General features: G+C 27.8%; 1 protein-coding gene across 4 annotated transcripts in view; it reads left to right on the plus strand.

Moving 5' to 3' along the window:
* The first annotated feature begins 2,555 nt into the window (after nucleotides 1–2,555).
* Nucleotides 2,556–22,975, plus strand: part of LOC136077103 (uncharacterized) — a 40,474-nt gene continuing 20,054 nt past the window's right edge. For 2 of the 4 annotated variants that reach the window (XM_065791676.1, XM_065791678.1), the window contains exons 1-7: nucleotides 2,556–2,699; nucleotides 13,339–13,578; nucleotides 13,820–14,124; nucleotides 14,312–14,466; nucleotides 15,146–15,323; nucleotides 20,647–20,836; nucleotides 21,690–21,789. In XM_065791676.1, coding sequence (XP_065647748.1) covers nucleotides 2,642–2,699; nucleotides 13,339–13,578; nucleotides 13,820–14,124; nucleotides 14,312–14,466; nucleotides 15,146–15,323; nucleotides 20,647–20,836; nucleotides 21,690–21,789 — 1,226 coding nt within the window. In that variant the 5' untranslated portion in view covers nucleotides 2,556–2,641. Of the gene's footprint in view, nucleotides 2,700–6,084; nucleotides 6,313–13,338; nucleotides 13,579–13,819; nucleotides 14,125–14,311; nucleotides 14,467–15,145; nucleotides 15,324–20,646; nucleotides 20,837–21,689; nucleotides 21,790–22,975 lie in introns of those variants that run through there. The other 2 variants (XM_065791677.1, XM_065791675.1) reach the window with 2 other exon arrangements.

Below are 22,975 nucleotides of genomic sequence, written 5' to 3' on the forward strand. Positions count from 1 at the left end.
TTCTAGGCTGAACTTTTTCAAATGACATCACTTTTTCAAATGACATCACTTTTTCAAATGACATCACTTTTTCAAAAGACATCGCTTTTCAAATGACGTCACTTTCTTCAGAAGGGTGCAAAAGTAAAAGTTTAAAATTTAGAAAATAATGGAAAAACAATCTGAATAATGTTAAATAGCTAATTTCCTTTTACTTGAAAACCACAAACAATGTTTCTTGGAGTTAAAGCATTAACACGTGCTGATCTTAGCATACCGCCTACTTCATTGATAGTCAAAGGTTGTTTATTAATAGTACCCACACATCACATACTAACTTTTTAAAAGGACCATAACCATGACCAAACAGCGGCCTGACCGCATTTTTCTTCGTAAAAAAAAATACAGTCAGGCCGCTGTTTTGTTGTAACTCCTGTCTCATCAATATTCCACTTGTCTAAATCGGTCAATTTGAATCTTGTCAAAAGATTGCTTAAGCTTTCAAAAATAATTTTGATTAAAATATTTTTGAACCCATGAAATATTCTCCATGAATGGAAAACTTTTCTAGTACAAGCAACAGCAGATGTATATGCAAGCGTCACACAGTGAATAATTTTGATATTTCGAGGGGGACACTTATTTTTTTTTAATTTATTGGAAATTATTAAAAACATAATAACTTAACTTAAAGTTAAGCTGTTTAGTTTATACCAAAATATTAAAGTTATTTAATAAGTGCTTTAACAAATACATTACTAAATAATAATAAATAGTATATCATGTTTTTAACAATAATAATAAAAACAATAAATGCATACAATAACCGAATAAAGGTTTTGAAAATTTTTCTTAAAATTACAAAATTAACCAAATTCATCTTTAGTAAGAGAAATATTGTGGCAATACTCGAAGATTCAAACTATTGAAAGAAAAAGAAGCGGTTGAAAGATAAAAGATTTTTTTGACAAAAACAAAGTGAACTTGATCAGCTGGTCAGTTACAAGAAATGCTAATAGATCTCGCCAAAAACTTTGAACGCTGTCTTTTCTTTGTCAAAAAAGCCCTCAAAAGCAAGAATTTGAAGGCTTACACCATGAGAGAAAATCCAAAGCAAATAGTTGATGGAGAACTAAAAGCTATTTGCTGTGTGAGGAAGCTTGTCAAACTTTTTAATCGAGAAAATTCATGCATTATTGAGGACGACGAAACATTCTGCAAAAAGGATTTCTCACGGTTGCCCGGCCATCAATATTATTATCATTCAAAAGGTGTCTATGTCAACACAAATTTTAGTATATTTAGACTGAAAAGTTTGATCCGAAGATCTGTACTAACGAATAACTGTATGTCAATGGAGTTATTTAACCAAAATGACATTAAAATTGATCCAAAAGATGCGAATCTTTTGAATTGCCCTGAGAGGCGCGTTATCGATAGTTAACGAGACAATTGTATTAGGTCTCTTGTTGAAAAGCTAATAATTTGCAAAAGACGACAAAAAAATTTGAAAAAATTGGAATTAATTTGTTAAGTATTTGCCTAATTATTGCTAGTTATATCCAGGCGGAAAATACCGAGCACAGCCAATATGTAAATATAATATGCTTAATACATAATATTTAATTTTACATATTTATTTAACGTTTATATAATTTATATATGTATCACCTTTTATATAAAATACGGATAGTATACAAATATATAATATGCAAAAAGTAAATATATTTTAACGTGACTATGTGAATATAAGTATAAAAGTATATAGATATAAAATGGTAAAATAAAATACACAATGATCAATTTTTGATATTTAGAGAAAGCCATTTTTTTTTCAAATTATTGGATATTATTATTATTATCAAAACTATTTTAAAATTGATTTACCGTAATTTATTTAAAATTAATAGCTTGTTGTTGTTGTTGTTGTTGTTAATGTTATTCAATTATTTACTCATTTTAGACTGTTAAACTGATATATTTAGTTATATACATTTACTTAAATTAAAATTAAGTATATGTATATTGACCGTCTTTATAAAAAAATTTACTAATTAATTCGTTTAGTATTTATGATAAGCAAGCAGTAAAAAATGGCAAAGTCGCAATGAAAAAGTTTTAAGAAAGCATATATTGATCCTTTATGAAAGTCTTCATAATAAAGCATAGAAGACTAAAACGTTTTATTTATATTTAAAATTTTTGTAGTTTTCGTTAAAAAAAAATTTTCTCAAATTTATCCAACTACTTTTATAAATAATCAATATATACTTTTTTAAGACTTTTTCAATATCACAAGTAAGTTTTTTTCCCGTGTGGTCTTTATATATATATATATATATATATATATATATATATATATATATATATATATATATATATATATATATATATATATATATATATATATATATATATATATATATATATATATATATATATATATTCTTTCTTAGCAACGTTAAAAAGGTTATTAATATTATTAAAAGTAAAAAGGTTATTAATATTAATCTTTTTTTAATTCAAAAGTTTTTAGGTACCCTGTGGTGTTTATTGCGCTGATGATTGAAGAAGATGATTGACTGCTGATTGAATAATTTCGTTTCATGTTTAAAGATTAAAAAAAAAGTGATTAATTTGTTTTGAATTAAATTTTTTAGAAATGCTTTTCAAGATATGCTCCATTTTGTTTTCAATAATATTTTTCCTGCTGTTTCAAGGTAAATATTTCTAATAAATAAAATGTGATATTACTATATGATAATTAGTGATATTATAGATTAATAATATTGATTATAATAGTTGTAAAAACCTTAAATGCTTTATACTATCGCTATTCATCTTAAAAACTTTAAAAAATTACATTAATAATAACGCAAACCAAATATATTTTTTATAAATATATTAATCCAATATATCTAAGTTTGTACTTTTGGGTGCTGCAACCCTATTTTATATTATAGTAAATGAAATACGACATGATTACAATGTGACAGAAACTATGTTTCAAAGTAGGAAATGTTTGATAAAAAAAATTTTATTAAAGTTTTATTAGATTAAAATTTTATTAGATTAAAATATTTGGTTGTATCCGTGACAGTGTAAAACGGTTCTTTTTAATAAAAGCACATTGTTTTCTGCAAAGTTTTCCGCGTTTTTCTTTAGCAAAGCGTTATTCAAATTTTTTTCCTTCGTGCAAACAACATCTCTTACATTTTTTTTTTAATATTATAATTAAACGGAAACACTAAAAACCGAAAACACTAAAAAAACATGGAGTGTAATTAAAGAAATAATCGGAAAAAATAGTTATGCGAGAAACATTCTGCCAAAATAAAACAACAATTGGTAAAAACACAAATCATGATAAATCAATTATTGCTGAAAAACTAAACAGCTTCTTTACTAATGCTGGTCCGAATTTGGCATTAAAAGTTCATATGAATTCAACAACAATTTGAAACTTATTTAAAAAATAACGATTAAATTATGCATAAACCTAATTTAAAACTAATTGAACTGCAAACCGCCTTTTTTACCTTAAAACTAACAAAAGTGCTGGATTTGATAAAATTAACGTTAATGTTGTAAAACCAGTATATAATATAATAGAACCCTCGTTATTTCACATATTTAATCTTTCATTTAGTACAGGTATTGTCACCGAAAAGCTAAAAATTGCACGAATCACGCCGATATTTAAGTCCAGAGATGACTCAAATATCTCTAATTATAGGTCTACATCTATTTTACCTTGTTTTTCAAAATTACTTGAGAGAATAATGTACAAAAGGCTTTTTAATTTTTTTATCAGAAAACGACAAGTTGTATTCAAAACAATTTAGTTTCAAAAATAAAAATTCAACAGAACATGAAGTGGTTGAACTAGTCAATCAAATATCAAGTGCATTCATAAGTAACTACTTTTCCTTAGGAGTTTTCATTGATCTGTCATAAGCTTTCGATACCGTAAATCATAATATACTAATACAAAAAACTTAAACACTTTGGAGTAAAAAATAACAATTTACTTTCGTTCAAAAGTTATTTGACCGATAGAAAACAATTTATAGTGTATAAACAAAAACAAGCATTCCCGAATGCCGTAACTTGTGGGTTCCCCAGAGCTCTATTTTAGGACCACTGTTGTTCCTAGTGTACACTAATGATTTAAATTTAACAACATACCTATTAAATTGTATTCTTTTTGCAGATGACTCCAATCTTTTTTATTCCCACTGAGATATTAATACACTATTTGAAACAACAAACGAATAATTATCGAAAGTTAATGAGTGGTTTAAAAGTAATAAACATTCTCTAAATGTGGATAAAACCAAATTTATTTTGTTCCACAAAGTGAATAAACCAAAGAATACTCCCATCAAATTGCCTAATCTAATAATCAATAACACTAACATTAAAAGAGAAAACTAAGTAAACTTTCTAGGCGTAATCTTAGATGAACATTTGTTTACATTGGAGTTTACATATAAAAGGTTTTGAAAATAAAGTATCAAAAAATTTAACAATGATATATAGGATTAAGCCATTTTTAAACGATAATTCTTTAAAAAGTTTGTATTTCTCTTTTATTCAATTTAATTTAATTTATTGCAATATTGCATGAGCAAGTACAAACCATACAAAATTAAAAAATTTGTACTGTAAACAAAAACACGCGTGCAGAATAATTTTTGGAACTGATAGAACTTATGAGCCTTTTCTGCGTATACTTGGAGCATTAAATATATATATAATCAACTTACACTATGTTTTAATGTTCATGTATAAAACAAATATAGGATTATCTCCTAAAATATTTCCATTCTATTTTGACAAAATAGGTCATAAATATCCAACAAAATTTTCAAGTAACAACTTTGTTGTCCCAAAATATAATTCAAAACTAAATTCATATTCAGTTCTTTATCGTGGACCTCACTTGTGGAAAATGTCTTCCAAAATTGTAAATACAAATAAAACTGGTATAGAGCAGTTTAAAAATGAATCAAAACAGGCATTCTTACTTATGGATTTTAATATATCCGATTTTAATTGTTTTTTTTTTAATTAAAACTCAAATACAAAAAAATAATTAATACAAAAATTATGTCACTGAGTGTATCAACATTTTTTTTTCTTACCTTAACTATGGTATTATCTCTATGGCGTTTGCTAATTTATTTACGTTTTTTCTATGAAGTATACTAATTTATTTATGTTATTTCTATGGTGTATATTAATTTATTTACTTTTTTATTTTTAAATCTTAGTTTAAATATTTAAGTTTTAAGCAAATGATAATATCTTATTTATTTTTTCTTACTCACTTGATCTTATTCTTTCCTTAAATTTTGATTCTTTAAATTTTTCTTTAAAAGACAACGAATTGTTATCTATTCTACTTTTATATTTTTTTTTAATAAATAGTTTGTTAGCTAAATATATTTAAATATTACGGTTTTTGTAAACACGTGAAAATGGGGCTCGGTCATAAGGCCTCATAAGTCTTGTTCTTGCCCCGCCAAAATTTATTTTTATTTATATGCTTAGAAACTGTATATATTATTAAATAGCAAAAAAACAAAAAAAAAAAAAACACAAAATTTCACGCTATTATTATTATAATGTAACTGATGAAAAATAAATAAACAGCAAACAGTTAACTACAACAAATGTTAATCGTCTAAAAGAAAAGGGGCAAGTTCTAATCTTCTCGGATGTAATTTTGCAAACATTTTTACAAGGACAGGAACAAAATTCTCAGAAATTCGTTCCTGTCCTTGTGTTGCTTTTGTGTACAAATTAAGGCATCGAATTACTCTTCCCGTTCTTTCACATTCTGCGTTAGTGACAGGATGAACATTGAAACATCTAAGGGAAAGAACGAAGTAAATATTTGAAAACTTATTTGGCTCACATTCTTTAAGTGCACTAGCAGTACTTGAGGGTCGATTATCTGGTTGATTATTTCTTCATCAAAAAAATTTAAGTTAGAGAGATCACTTTCATAATGTATTGTAGCTTTTTGTATCATTTCAGATTGCTCTACTGAAGTTTTCATGCAGATAATAGAAGGTACGAAGCTTATCAATAACTGAATCGTATCTAAATTATTTAAATTTATCTTTTAATTCAACTAATACTATAAATGGAATGATGAGAGAACTTTTGAAAGACTCTTCAAACATTTCAAAGGATGGATTATCTCGATGATATTATTGGCCTGTGTGTATAACCGTGATGTTACTGGCTTTACATTTGATTTTTGTTTATATTTGAATTTTGTTACGGCAAACATTTTTACGTTTATTCTCAGGATTTCTATTAGTAAGTAAATAGTTTCTAAACACCTTAATATTATATTTATTAATCCACCTTTCCGTTAGTACTTTCCTTATTTTTTCTTTTCTTAAAAATTCAGATATGAAAATGTTGAATGGGAAAGATGTCCCTTTTTATGATTCCGCCTTGAATATTGCATGTAGTAAAGTTGTTAGTAAAAGTATTTTCAATGAGAGATGCGGATTAAAGAGTGGCGCTTTTTAATTAGGAGAAGAATGTTGCATTGAAAGAGAATGTTTAAAAAATATTTTACATTGTTATCCGTTTCTAAATTTAAAACATTTAGATGGTCCACCGTAATGTAAATTTGCGAGTTAACAACTTTTTAAAAGTATTGTTTTAAATGTGTTTGAAAAAAATTTTTATTTTCGCATGGGGTCTATACAAAGCAGTTAATCAAGCATTTTTGAATCGTTTTTTAATAATTCGATAGTTGATGATTCAATGTCACGTTTTACTTGTTGAGAATTTCTATTTTATAAAAATGGGTTAAGCCATGGATAAAAAAGCAGACACCATCACCAGCGTTACCACCTAGTCAAAAATTTAAAAATTAGATTTGTTTTTGTTATTGCACCATGTTTCTAATAAGCATATTGCTTTAAATTTAGATATCATTTTCTTTAACATTTTGATTTGAAATTTTCAATACTTTAATATTTATTTAAAATATTCATTCATTGCAAAAACAGAGTAAACAACTTGTTTTATTTTTTTTTTCTTTCAATTTTATTCAAAATAAAACCATGGAAGGTAGGGTTCACTATACAGTAAGCCGTAACTGTACCGGAAGGTAAAAAACATTGCACAGCGCTTGCTGCTTTGGTGCAAAGCACTGTACAGTAATTCCTACCAGCTGGCACCAAATACTTAACTCAGGTATCAAGTACTAACGGCAAAGAAAACGTTTTTAAAGAGAGTATTTAGTTTTTTTAGTTTAAACTTATTTATTTTTTAGAACTATTAAAATAATTGGATAAAGTTAATTTTATAATATATTGTCGTCGTATTAATACGACTTAAGCAAAATATTTTTAACTTTTTTTCTAATTTAAATAACATTCCAGAAGATTTTTTACAACATGATATCCTTCTTAAATTTGACCAGTTTTAAAGTTTAAGACTGACTACTACTTATTGTCACTAACACTCGTAAGGTTATCTTTTAAGGTTTACGAGGCCCTATTACCCTTATTGTCATATAAATTGGGGGTTTTCAGAATTTTTCTCTCCTTTAATAATTGACTTCACTTCGACTAAGGAGTCTTACTTGCCCTATATAAAGTTGTATTGGATTACATGTTTTCAGTAGCAGGGTGACCTGACCTGAGTATATATAGTTTAATTATACTTCTTTAACTTTGTTTACAGTGCCATGTCTGAATTTAGCATTTAGTTTGGTCATTAGCTAAAATACGCTCTCCTTATTATGCTCCGACTCAAAATTTTAGGTCACAATGTTGTGCTAGTTTTGAGCCCTTTTTTTGATGGCATCAGTAAAAGCGGTTTTCTATTTATTCTATTTCTCTTGAAATAAATTTTCGTGTTGAGGAAAATAAGATTAAATACACTACAAAGTCTCATTTTTTGTTTGAAGTAATTGAAAAGTAATTGAAGACGTTAGCATTATCAAGTTCTCAACAACAACAAAAATGCTTATTGCAGTCATTAAATGAACGGATCATTTCAGAAACACCTTAAGTCAAAAAAAGAAACTTTTAGGAAATGAGAAAAAACATTTTAATTTTTCATAAAAAGTGTTAATGATTTTCAAAAAATTGCCAAATATACTTAATACTAACTGAAACATTTTTAATTAAAATTTTGAAGAAAAAAATTTACTTTACATCTTTTTAGGGTTTTTTTATTTGACTAACTTATAATGTTTCTGAAATGATTAGTCATAAAAGCCAAGAAAATGTTATTTTTAGGTATAGATTTGTAGAAATAAGACAAGAAATCAAATTTTCAGTTTAAAAAACTCACGTTGATGTATAATATATTACTTTCAGTACCATGAAAGAAACTTTTTACAGATAAAATAGTGACAATTTTGTGATAAAAATTTGTAAGGTAATGTTTAAACTACAGTGGCTCAAACTCTGGTTTGAGCCACTGTTTTGTCTACAGTGGGCCAAGTCAGAATCTGGTCATAAAAGTCTTTAATATCTTCATCATCTGGATTTATTTATTTTATAAGTTTATAGATCGCAGCAATCTTCTTAGTGTTGATTGGGATTGCTCCATTCGGATAAGCTTTGACTGTAGGAAGAGGCAGAACAGAATGGTTGTAATTTCTCAAAGAAAATGTTTGGAACTTCAATATAGCCATCAATATATTTTCTATAATTTGCTTTTCCCTTTGTTTCAGTTTTGTGACTCATATACATAAAAGTGCAGATTTTGAATGTAACTTTTCCGTTCATGGGTACATAGCGCCCAGCCATTACAACGGCAACATTGTCTTTTTTATAAAGTTGATGCCACCAGTTCTTAAAATCAGCGATGTCAGCGTTTTTTACAATAATAACAAAAAATGTATTTTTCTTGGAGGATAAAAGAATCTGATTATTATATTTTTTTAAGGTATAAATCCTATCAGCTTTCCGGATTTCCGGATTTTCTTTTCAATACAGAAAAGTCCCGATAACAAGGAAGAAAAGAGTGACTTCTCAAAGGAAAATATTGGTCAACACTCTTAACCTGGTTTATTGATACTAGTGCAGAACGTAGCCTAACAAAGATGTGGTTTTTGTTTTGGCCACCAATCACGTCAGAAAACACATGCAGCACTTCTACATCATTGTAGGAAGATTCTTTTTATTTTAATAGAATGGAGCAAACTTCATCAGATCCCTTTACACCAAACCCTTCATAATAAAAATAAAATTTGACACTATTATCTCAAAAGTTGTGTATGAAGAAAACACTAACGGTTAGTTGCCTTACGTAAAAAGTCTCTTGAACTGGTATGCAAGGAAGTTGTTAATTTTGCATATAATTTATGTAAATCTCTCCTATTTTATCATCATCTTGACATTTTTGTGCCGTTTCTTTAATTTTTTTGGAAAACATTTTGGCTCTGCGATTATGAACCATTTTCTCAACAGCTTCAGCAGTCTTAACATTGTCACTTAAGTATTTACTTTTAATTTTTGCCTGTAACTCATTACATGTGCTCAACGAAAATTGCTGCTTAAATATTTTCAAATAAAATTTGTAATTTATATTAATTCCAGGATACTTCTGTTGAAACGCCTCGTGCATATCATAAAGAGAAAAGAAAAGTCGTCAAAGTTCAGAAATTTTTTCATTTAGAAAATGTTTTTCAGTATTACCATAGTGAGTTAGTTTATTTGGATAAGCAGATATTTGCTCTTTCACCATGTTTATGACACTTTCAGGTTTAGCATTTCCTGAAATACTTTGTCCACGTTCATCACGAGGAAGTTGTCTTGTCTTCAAAAGATTCCCCAGCCTGCTTAACCTGTCACATTTCACCGAGTGAATATTCATAAAAGCCAATTTGCATACCTGGTATTTACCTGGTGTTGATATTTCATAAAAAAATGCTACACCTCGTTCCAGCTTTGATAACTCATTAAAGAGCTTATGGCTTCTTATTTGCTTAACCTCAGCAGTACACATCAACGACTGCAGATGGCAACTTGTTCGTTTTTAGTTTTGAGACTAATAAACTTGTTGAATATTCTTAGTCGTTCATTCTCTCAAATGACTTCAAAACACTTTCTTCAGCACCTTAAAAAAGCAAAAGAAAATAAGTTAGTAAGCCCTTCTCCAAGAAATTTTAGCAACAGGCTCAGCCTTAGGGCGTTAAAAATATTATGCGTCTGTTAAATAAGTAACAGTAAAAACAAAAACAAATATTAACTTACTTGCAATCTTTGCCAGGTTTTCTTTCAGGTATATCCTTCCCAGCATAGTTTGTGTATGAGGCTTCCATCAATGCAGTCTTGCTTTATTATTTTTGTAGATAGAATTATTAACTACTCCTGTTTTACTTTTATTTTTGTATATGGGTATTGTTATCGGGCCAAATTGTTAAATCAATTAAAATCTAAAAAAATCTTAAATCAAATGAATCAAGTTGATTCACTGTAACTATTCAACTATAATAAACTTTGGGCTACGGCTTTTATTCCATTCATGTGAGATTTCTTTGTACCAAATTAATCTCTGAGGGAATAATTCCCAAAACAATTATTGTTTTACAATCATTATTGGTTTTCCAAAGATATTTTTACAACTGATTGTATATTCAACTGATTGTTAATGATTATCAAAAACAAATATTGCAAACAATTATTTGAAAGGAAATTTGTTATGTAATCATTACAATTTCTATTTTGATTTATGATTCTAGATTCGGCTGCGTTAGCTGATCCACAGAGAAACACCATAAATCAGTGGCTTATGTTGTTTCTGACATCAACTGTAATTCAAGCTCGCAATCTAAGGGATGATAAAAAGCCCTAACAAATATGATTTTTTAAGGGAATTTGTAGCTACCTTAAGATAACACGATTCCGTGCTTAAATTGTTTTGTCTAAAAATAACATATGGTGTTTCTGAAAGGACCCGTTTAAATATCTCTTAATTTAGACCACTTAAGCCCAAATGGAACATTTTTCTTGCAGGACGATGAACTTATTTCTAATTATTAAACTTCCTTCTAGAAAGTTTTTACTCAATGATGCACCATTTTTTATTCTTAAATTTGAAAAGCAATTCTCTTCTATTACCAGTCAAACACACTAGACAAGCTGTGTAGCTACCAAATGTATGTATGTATGTATGTATGTATGTATGTATGTATGTATGTATGTATGTATGTATGTATGTATGTATGTATGTATGTATGTATGTATGTATGTATGTATGTATGTATGTATGTATGTATGTATGTATGTATGTATGTATGTATGTATGAATGCATGTATGTATGTATGTATGTATGTATGTATGTATGTATGTATGTATTTATGTAGGTATGTATGAATGTATGTATTTATTTATATATTTATGTATGTATGTATGTATGTATGTATGTATGTATGTATGTATGTATGTATGTATGTATGTATGTATGTATGTATGTATGTATGTATGTATGTATGTATGTATGTATGTATGTATGTATGTATGTATGTATGTATGTATGTATGTATGTATGAATGTATGTATGAATGTATGTTTGTATGTATGTATGTAAGTATATCTGGTGGTTTTAACTAGAGCCGGTAGACTTTTAAATAAAAAATTCTTTTATTGTTATTTTTTGGAGTGCATTGACAGGAGTTTTGGAGATTTTTTTTTGACAGAATTTTTTGGAGTGCAGTTATATTTAGTGACTAATTTTGAGTGGTTACTAAGGTGCTCCTTTCTGTTTTTAAGGTGGTTATTAAGATGCTCTATAAGGTTTTTATTAAGGTGCTCCTTTGTATTCAGTCCTAAAAGTCTTAACACAAAGCACCGTGGAAGTGCATTTAACCAGAAATTCAACGCCTTCTTTCTTATAAATGTTGCTTTTCTAGCCAGAGCCGGCATCAAACCTCACCGTTATATGTTGTTATTTAAAGAAACATTTAAATAGACGCATTACACACACATACAGAACATTTAATAAGTAAACAAAAGTTAAATAAGTGCATAACATTAAAGTATATCAGTCAAAAAACTTAAGGACGCTTTAAACATTTATAGTTCAAAGAAATCTACGAGGATAATTTAATGAGTTATTAAAAACTCTGAAATTAGCTTAAAATATAATTTAGTTAATTAAAAAAAAAAAATCGTAGCAAAAAGCATAAAATAATTATCAAAAGATATTAAATAAAATTTTCATTATTAATACAGAATCAAGTACCGAAAGTCATTATACAGTTCAACACGGGTACTACCGTGGTAGTACCAAAGTTCCATACTCTAGTTAGTTTAAATTGTATGAGATTTTTCAAAACAATCAATGATCATCTTGTTTTGTATAATGAAAGCTGATTTGGCAGATTATTATATGACTTAAATATGATAAAACGTAACTTTGCAGGTTATTATATTGCAAAAAGAAATAAGTATTTTTAAAGATCTTGGAAACTTAATCACACAAAAATTTGGAATCACATGCCGATTTTGATTTGGAAAGCTAGATGGAGCTAAAGGAAATAAAATCTCGAGTACTTACAAAGACAAAAATTAAAAGAAAGTGTTTACAAAACCAAATTAACTAGAAACATAATTGGAAAAACGTGTAAACATTTATGTAAACTCTATGTGTTATACTGCGTAAAATTACTCTCTATGAGTTTTCTTTTGTAAACTTACCTCTATGTGTTAAGCCATTAAAAAAATGCAATACCGAGAATGAAAATTAACTTTTATGATAAAAAACAAACTACGGCCCACCAATAAAATAACCCGTTGGATCAATTAAATTGTGTTGTGTGGATTGTTTTTATGAAACTTTTTTTTCATGCTTTAGTTTAGATATTAATTCTAATTTTTATTTAATAAATTTTAACTTTATCAAATGTCGATTCAGTTATGAAAATAAACTTTAAAATTTTCGATTACGGAAATAAAGCCTAAAACTCCCACAAAAGTTTTCCCTATAAGTATTTTAGAAAATTTTTTAACTATTAATTAGGATCATTTATATCGAAAATTTATAGTTTTTATATTAGATTTCATCCAAAATTTATATTTCTTGAATCTTATGAAAGAATGAAGACTAAAATGGTGATGACTTTTACACTGTTAATATTATTGAATTTAAATTTTTGTATTTTAGTGTCTAGAAAATTTATGTTATGGTTTTTTTATCCAGGTTATTTTTATGTGTTTTGCAATTTAGTTAATTTTGAGTTTTTCAAAATATTGTCGTAATATTGTAGTTTGTATATGACTATAATATATGTTGTGATGAATATTTATGATGAGTGTTGTTAAAATATAACTATAATTTATTAAATGTAATTTTTTACTTAAATTCAGATTCATTTGCTGATAATAAAGTACCTAAAAAAAACTGGGGTTATTTTAATCAATATGAATATAATATACCATCTACGACTAGTAGCAGTTGTATACAAGCATGTTGGAGCAAAATTGAAAGTGGTAAATTATACGAAGGGTCAATGAGAAATGTTAATAATTTGAACTGTTACTGTACAGTTACCCAAGCTGGGTTAACCTTTCAGGTTTCAAATGCATGGGAAACACAAAATTTTCTTTGTAAGATCAAATTTTTTTTAAATAAATATTAAACTTATTATTATTTAATATATTTATATTATAACATTATATTTTCTTCATTATATTTGTATTATAAAATTATATTTTAGCTCTTTATCAATTGAGCTTTTAATTTATTATTACTCTTTTTTTTTTGAATTAACTGTTTAATTATTTATCAATTTGTATTTGTTTTTTGTTTTTAATATGTTTTTACTATTAAACTGTGTATATTTTTCAGTCTCAATCTTTCAACCAGAGTCTGCAACTTGTTCTATTGGTTCAAATATAAACTTTCGAGTTCGAATCAGTTTTTATCTAGAAAGTAACGACGAGAGTACTATATACTTTATTGACAACCTGAGTAATCCGCTGACTTATTCAGGAAGAATGATTATCACAAGCTTCGTAGATCTTAAAAGAGGTTATCATCAATCCATTACAACAGAAAGACATAATGAGAGCAAGCTTTATAACTTAGTAAAGGAAACATATTCTGGAACTCTGGATTCAAAGTTTGAGAACTTTTACTCTCTGATTGCAAAGGTGATTAAAGTTTCATTTTTATCGTTTACCAAATTTCAGTAATTTTGTCATGATTAGTCGGCTATAAATCTCCAACTAAAAACGTTAAAATAAAACGTTAAAAATTGATTTTTTTGTATTATTTAATATATATTGCCAGAGATACAGTTTCTTCTAAAAAAATGTAATTTTAAGAAATTAAATTTAGGTTGGTGATATGTCAGTAGAGGACAACCACACAGAATGGGCTGTAATGGTATATTCAAATATTAATTCGTTATGGGTGGCATTAAATCCATTTGTTATCACACGTTCAGTAAAAACATGTCGTTTAATTTTGGCAGTTTCTAACTCCACTATGAAGTAGGTATTAAAATTCTGGTAATATTGTTCTATTTCACCATAAAATATTAAAATAATAGTAAATTATAAACCTACATAAATAAGGTTAAGAGTCACTCGTATGGTTGAAAACTAGTCAACGAAGTAACACTTAAAAACTAGTCAAAGAAGTAACACTTAAAAAAATATTAATAAAAACACAGAAAGAATTTAAAAAAAAAATAACAGAGTAGTGTGAATTCAAGCCCATTGATAGAGATAAACTGAGTACGATTTCAAGTATACGATAAAAGTCAATCATTATCAAATTTTAATAATAAATAAATAAATATAAAATTAATGATGAACAAAAAATATTATGTGTTGTAAAAATTTTTTTTAGCGTTTGTTAATAATTTCTTTTAATAGAGTTGTTTTACTTGTATTTAAAAAGATTGTTTAGGTTTAACTTTTATAATTTATTATTTTAGGCTTTTACATTTCATTATGATTATACTACGTATAATACAATTATAAGAATTTTGTTAATTGTAATTATATTTGAATATTGTAATATATATTTATATATATAATATATATAAATATATATTTGAATATTGTAATTATTGTCGGGTAATATATATATATAATATATATAAATATATATTTGAATATTGTAATTATTGTCAGGCGAACTTTGATTAAAGTGAATTTTTTTTAGTCAAAGTATGTACATCAACTTTAATATGACGACAAGCGCAGATTGTGTGGTTGATCTTGAAAACGTTACAATCCTCATGCAACATCACCTAAAGTTAAAATTTGTAGAAATTATTTGGGATGACTTAAGTATAAACGCAACCTCCATGATAAATAATATTAACTTCGATCTAATTTACGTAAGTTTTTATACTTATCATAAAGTTATAAAAATACAAGAGAATAAATGATGTTTTATTGGTTTTGTTTTTTTAAACAGAATAATTTTCATAATAGATTTTCAAAAACATTTTCAAAAACAATGTTAAGAAAAATTTTTAGGACATTTTTTATTACTCTGTTATAGCGCATACTTACTTAAGTACTCACATACTTCTTAAGTAATCACATACTTACTTAAGTACTCACATTCTTACTAAACTTTAATTTATAAAAGTAAGTTAAAATGAGGCTAGCTGGAGACTGAGACGAGTTTAATAAATAGCAAAGGCGAGTTCGGTAATTGAAATATTTAAAAAACTACGCACTGGATGACAAAACAAATAATGTATTGAAAAAAAAAACTTGAGGGAGGTATACAATGTGCAAAGAATGATTTTTGAACAGCATTTGAATGCTTTATAAATATGGAATGTTGATAAAATTGTTGTATTTACAGTGTGAAGGCTAAATGAAGTTTTGGCTGCAAAGGGTAAACAAAATTTTGGTTCTATGATCTCTTGGGAAAAAGGAAATGGTGTATCTGCTTTATGAAATACAATGCTCCAATTTTTGAGTTTCATCGCAAAAATTTCAAAGATTATTTTATTCCTTTCTATTAGGTAAGGTAATGAAATCAGTCGGGTCAAATAAGAATTCAAAAATTTTATGTAACATTTCATTAATTATGTGAAACTTTTAAATCAGTATAATTATGTAACATTTCATTAATTTTGTGAAATTTTTAAATCAGTATAAAACTCTGTTGATCTTAACAGTCTTCTCATTTACATTTTGAAACCTTAGAAAATGAGAATTAAAAAGCCAGGTTGTTTTTCCAACTACACAGTAGCCATAAGCCACAACCACTAGATGAATTACTATTTGCATCTTTTTAAAAGTTTTTATGAGATGAACAAGATGATGGTTGACGAACAGTATTAAAAAGGCAATGAACAATTAATAAGATTTTATAATTCGTTGCCATTAATTATGACAAAATTCTAGACTTTGGTCTTAATCTATCTGATTCTTTGATAACCTTAACTGAAAAAAAAAGTAAAAGTCTGAAATTTTAACCTTAATTTTACCGACAATTTTCTTGAGATTGATATATATATATATATATATATATATATATATATATATATATATATATATATATATATATATATATATATATATATGTTGTCTTGAGATATATACTTTTGTATATATCTCAAGACAACAACTCAACAAAATGTTGACCAAGCTGTACTTCGCTATCAATATTTCGTGGCGAATCCTATGTTGTCGATCACAGCCTTGCATCTTCGAGGCATAGATTTGATCAGGTGGTCAATGAAACTTTATGGAATCGCTGCCAAGGCCTTTTGGATTTGTTCAAACAGTTGATCCTTATTACGAACACCTTCACGATTAATTCTGCGGTTGACGATCTCCCACAGGTTCTCGATAGGGTTGAGATCCGGATATTTAGGCGGCCAATTCATCAACAATAGGTGGTTGTCTTGAAACCACTGCTTGACTACTTTTGCAGTGTGTTTCGGATCGTTGTCTTGCTGAAAAACCTATTTTATTGGCATATTTCATTCAGCATGAGGTAACATAACATCTTTTAGGATATTTTTATACATGAAACGGTCCATTATTCCATCGTTTCGATGTATTGGACCTAGACCGTTAGCAGAAAAACACCCCCAGACCATTACATTGTCTCCACCATGCTTCACGGTCTTATGGCAGTAACGTAAATTGAGGCGTTTTCCGGCCGGTCGACGTACACGGCAAATGCCATCTCTCCCAATGATGTTAAATTTCGATTCATCACTGAACAGGACAGTTCGCCATTTCTGCACATTCCAGTCAATATGAGATGTAGCAAACAGGAGTCTTTTCTTCTGGTTTTTTAGTGAAATCAGAGGTTTCTTTACAGGGCGTCGAGAAAACAATCCGGCTTCAACAGCACGTTGTCTGATTGTTCGGTCCGATACAGGCAGCTCCAATTGCTTTTGTATCTCGACTGATGATATCCAGGGATCCTTCTTGACGGATCTGACAATCATAAAATCCTCTCTAGAAGTGGTGGAACGCGGTCTTCCACCTTTGTTATCTGCTGCCAACTTCCCCGTAGAACGATATTTGGAACATAGTCTTGATACGGTCCATTTTTTCACGCGATATTTATCACAAATTCTTTTTTGTGACGTTCCACTTACCTAATCGCCAATAATTTTCTTTCTTAGTTCGAATCCAAGACTGTCGGGAGCCATTTTTGCACTTGAAGTCATAAAAATAATAAAAATAAATAATCACGCTTCTCAAGGCTTACCGTGTTACATTTACCTTTTGATGATACAATAATGCTCTGTGGAACACAACGTCTTGGTTGGATGTGAACTGTATTGATGTAATGAAACACTTGTTGTATTTCACTTCTTGTATTGATGTTCTTCGATAAAACACTTTGATAAAACTCACTTCGATAAACTGTCTTGATAATACTGACTGATTGACTTCCATATACTGACTGAATTACATGTCGATTTACATGTCTCTTATATAGTAAAATGAACCTGTGTGAGCCTGTTCTGGAAGATTCTAGATGCTTCTCTTCGAAGCTTCTGGATGCGTCTGGATGCTTCTGAATGTTTCTGGATATTTCTGGATGCTACTGGATGCTTCCAGATGCTTCTTCTGGAAACCTTTGGAAGCTTCTGCATGCTTCTGGAAACTTCTGGATACTTCCTTTAATTATTAAAAAACTTCCATGACGTTGACACGGACCAGACTTAAGAAAATGAAACAAACCAAAAAAGTTGCACTTGTTTTGTCCGCTGCAAAATGGCACTTGTCAACGAAATTCTGTCTGTGTGCTGTCACCTGTCAGCTGATTGCTCATGTCATGGCATGCTATGACTCTCGACTCCTGAACTGTTTGCTGTGGTAGTATAGTTCGTTTCGTTTTTAAGATATGTAAAATTAGGAACACTTTTTAGCGTTGTTCGATGTTGGTTGCAAATGTTTTGTCCAATACTGTATATATATACAGTATTGGACAAAACATTTGCGCAAATACTTTTAAAATAAAAAACATTTTAAAACAAAATAATTTTATATATAAATATGACCTCTACGCCACTAATTAGTCACTCCGTATAAAAATTGGTTGTCAAAAAAAAGATTATAGGATTGGGTAATGATTATGACTACTAGTATGGGGTTTTCAACAATGGAAAAAAAAACAAAATCTAGGTGTATAACCATTTGAAGATTGTTTGGTGTTTTATTGTTTTGGTCCCCAAGACACAAGTTGTGTTTATAAAAGTTTCCTCTAATTTTTAACAAATAATTTTTAACTAATTTTTGAAATTTCTAGTCTAATTCAAACAAATCAACTCGTATATTAAAATAAAAACTTATAAAGTGTATTAATTTTGATGTAAAGAAAACTTTTGAAGAATGTGCTTATAAATTGTCAAGTGATTTTTGCTTGCCTAAAAACGTTTACTAAATCTGGTGAGCAATGAACACAAAATGCCAGAAATTTATCAGCATGCAAAATCATTTCAGATGTTACTCAAATATATTTTGATACTAGAAACAAAGGTGGATTATATAACACTAACAATGTGACTCGAAATCATTTGAATCCAATAATTAGCAAAGCTCAGGTTAATAAAATGCATAAGGTCTCAGTAGTTTTAAATAACTTAAACAATTTATGTTGCATAACTGAAGTGAAAATTGATAAAAAAAAATTTTCTTCTTAAAAGTATGTTAGTTTTATTCAATCTGCAAAGGTAAAAAGCATAGCTCGCGTATTTACAGTTTATTGTGTTTACAATCGTTTATTTACTATAAAAGGATTTTATCAATAACTTGATTTTTTGTGATAATATTAGTAAAGTCTAAAACCCATATTTTTGTACAATTATTCGATTTTTTTCGAAACTTCAATGAAAGCAAGTCCATTTGATCTTTTCGAGGAAAAACAACTATAAATTAACTAGTTTTTATGAAACTAGCTGTGTTGTAAGAAAAACAACAAGATTTTCAAAATTTTGTACAGATATGGAGATCTAGGAATAACGAGTATTGCATACATTAAGTTCAAATATCATTCTTGTATTATTTGTTTGGTAAAGACTACAATTTGAGCGAGAAGTATAAAATGATTATGTACTATAACGAATTTAAGTCGATACTGAATATTAGTACGTAAAATCTGAATATTATTACGCAAATAGAAAAAAGCAAACTTCTTGTTAAAAGATTTAAATCAGAAAAGTATAATAGTTGCTTTGTTGGAACAAGGTTTTAAGATAACTAAAATCAAATATACCTCTGCATATTTGATTATAGCCACGAGGCTTTAATCAAATAAACTGAGGTATGTAGTAACTGCCCTTGCTCCCCCCCCCCCCCCCTCCAAATAAGATCCAAATAAGAGGACAATGAGTTAAAAGCGCTTTATTTTTTTTTGCATTCATAGACCAAAGTTTTATTCATTGACAGATTTTGAGTTTTATTTATTATTCTCTTAGTGTTCTGAAATCATGACCATGGAAAATTTACACCCGCCACAATTTGAGGTGGTTGTAAACTTTATAAGGTCATAAAATCCGAACAACAAGAGATTATTTAATCTAATTTGAAACTCATTGATGAATATAAATTAATTTTGATATTGAAAAAAAATAGCGACTTTGACTCAATGCTCTCATATTTCGGGCTAAGGGAGCTAACGTTTTAGGGTTTATGTTGTTCCCAGTCTCCAATCACCGCAATTTTTAAAATAACTTCCTCATTTCTCATACATATGAAGATACCCAAATATGAAGCTTTTTTCATATTTCAAAGTTGCTTAGCTCAGACATCTAAAAAAGTTGTCTACACCCTTGTGATACCTTTGTAATTATTAATTAAGTATACATTGTATAAAAGAAATTACTTTGTTTAGCCAAAAAACTTAGACATATCATAACAAATTTTTCTAAAAGTTTTGTTATTTTTATCTATCAAGTATAGATTATGCATAGGTTGTTTTTGCCTATCTTTTGGTTCTATCGAGTAGATTTTAAAAATCTAACAAAGTTATGCGTAGAGCTTTTTAATGCCAACATTTACAAGAACAACCTGAATGAAGTTAGATTAGTCTTTGTCAGTTAGGATAGGGGAGGGAAAGAGAAAAGGTTTTTTTTGCCTGTTTGAAAGTAACTTGAAAAACATAAATAAACATTTGGTTACAAAATTAAATAAAAATCCGTACTCATATAAGGTACCAGTGTTTATATGATTTAGGTACGCAAACTCTATATTGATTCATTTCTGAAATTCGCTGTGATTTATGAAACAGAAACATCTCCATCTTTTATCGGAAGACAGCTTATCTCCGTTATTGCAACTATTACATCTACACAATTTTCCGGTGATAAATTTAATAAAGAATACAAAAAAATGATTTTTATAAAAGCGTTGGAACAATTACGAGGTTTGTTACTTTTAAATCTTTAAAAATAATTTATTTAAATTAAAAATAGAATCTTTTACCATCCCCACTCTTTTACCCCGGTTTTTTTCACCGTTTTTATTAAACATGTTAAGTCGACTTTTTTCAGATATACATATATATATATATATATATATATATATATATATATATATATATATATATATATATATATATATATATATATATATATATATATATATATTAAATAAATTATCGCCTAATCGCCTTAAACGAATAACTAAATATAGGTATTATATTTGCTCAAAAGAATTTACTTGAGCACACAGGTGAAATCCGTATAGCTAAACTTAAAAATCAGATAATACGAAATAAAGCAACAAATAGCATTGATTATTTAATAGAGATATTTATTAGTTGTTTTTTTTATTCATAATATTTTATTATTAATAAAAGTTTGGTGTCCTCTTTTGATCATATCTTATTATACATAAGTATACATAAAATAAAATTCATATATATATATTCGTTTAACGAATAGTACTATTTTTTATCGAGTAGCACTGCATGTTTAACGAATAGTACTGTTCTTTCAACGAGTATTACTGTTCGTTTAACGAATAGCACTCTTCGTTTAACAAATAGTACTGATTTTTAAACGAATAGTACTGCTCTTTTAACAAATAGCACTGTTCGTTTAACGAATAGTCATGTTCTTTTATCAAACAGTACTGTTCGTTAATTTTCGGTACCGAAGTTTAACTAATCGTTATTCGCTATTCGTTTAATGAATGCACTATTCGCTGGTGTTTAGTATCACTCTCTAACTTTAATAGCATGACGTAACTTAATATTGTATTGCATAATCTTTTAGCTTTAACCACAACTCAAATATATCCTGCGTTAACAATAAAAAACTCATCGAAATTTGAAAACAAGACTCACGTGTGTGTATGTACACTTATACAAAACAGGTAACTTTTATTTATTTATTTTTTAATCATATAGATTCATAATTGAAGAAATACTTTACCGGAGTAATGAAATTTTTATTATCTAGCTCTGTATATCTACACTGCATATTTTAGCACAGTAATACATATAATATTGTTAAATGTAAGAAAGCGGTAGATTCGAACAAAGATAACATTGAATGGAGGCAGCATTAAATGGAGACAAATTAAGTTAAGCTGCTTTCGTTTGTTGTTTACATTTTTCGCACTTTAATGTTTGATTATAGCAGCATAAATTATAATGACAAAAATAAAGAAATACATTAATAATGCTGTCCTCCTAAGTGGTAAATAAAACAGAACAAATTTGCAAGTAAATTAAACATAACATTAAAGGCAATACTTTACATTATCAAATAAAAACGTTGTTTACTCAAAAATAAGATGGTTTACAACTATTTTTACTGTTGCACACAGAGCCGCCCGAGGGGATGTAGAGGTTTCTAAACCTCATAAAAGATTTTTATTCGAAATTAAGTCGGAAAATGTGGACATTGGAGTCGGCAAGTTCGGATTTTAAGTTATCGTGACGTTAGAATAATATGGTTCTATCTCCCTTTTGAACTGTTAAGAGACTTTAACAAAGTTTGTTATACTCCCTTAAATTTTTAAAATTAAAGGTAAAAGTTTGTTGAATTTGTTAAATTAAAAAATCAAAATATCAAATTTATTAAATTTATTTCTTAGAATACACATTATTTATTATTTTTTAAGTAAATTGGTATAAAACAAAGTAGTATATAGGTAGATGAGAATAATAAGGTTCTATCTTCAAATTTTCATGGTAAAAAATTTTTCTGTTTTTAGTTACAATATTATTTTTGTGTTCAAAGTTATATAATTTTAATTTATTAATCTTTTTATAGTTATTTATATAGCTTTAAAAATTGTTAGTTTTTGTTTTTTCATTGTCAATTTCAACCTTATTTAATAAATTTGGAATTAACAATTAACTTGTAATTAAGCTATTTTAAAAATTACGAAATTAATAATGTAAGATTAATTACTTAGACCTAGTACGATTTTTCTTTAGAATATATTATATAGATTTTTGCACAAAAACAGTCCTTAAAGGACGAATAAATAAGAGCCCCCAAAAAAGGGAGTCTCAAAAAAAGAACATAAACCTGATGTTTGCGTCATTTTT

This window comes from Hydra vulgaris, chromosome 02 (genome assembly GCF_038396675.1).
Source record: "Hydra vulgaris chromosome 02, alternate assembly HydraT2T_AEP".
NCBI lineage: Eukaryota > Metazoa > Cnidaria > Hydrozoa > Anthoathecata > Hydridae > Hydra > Hydra vulgaris.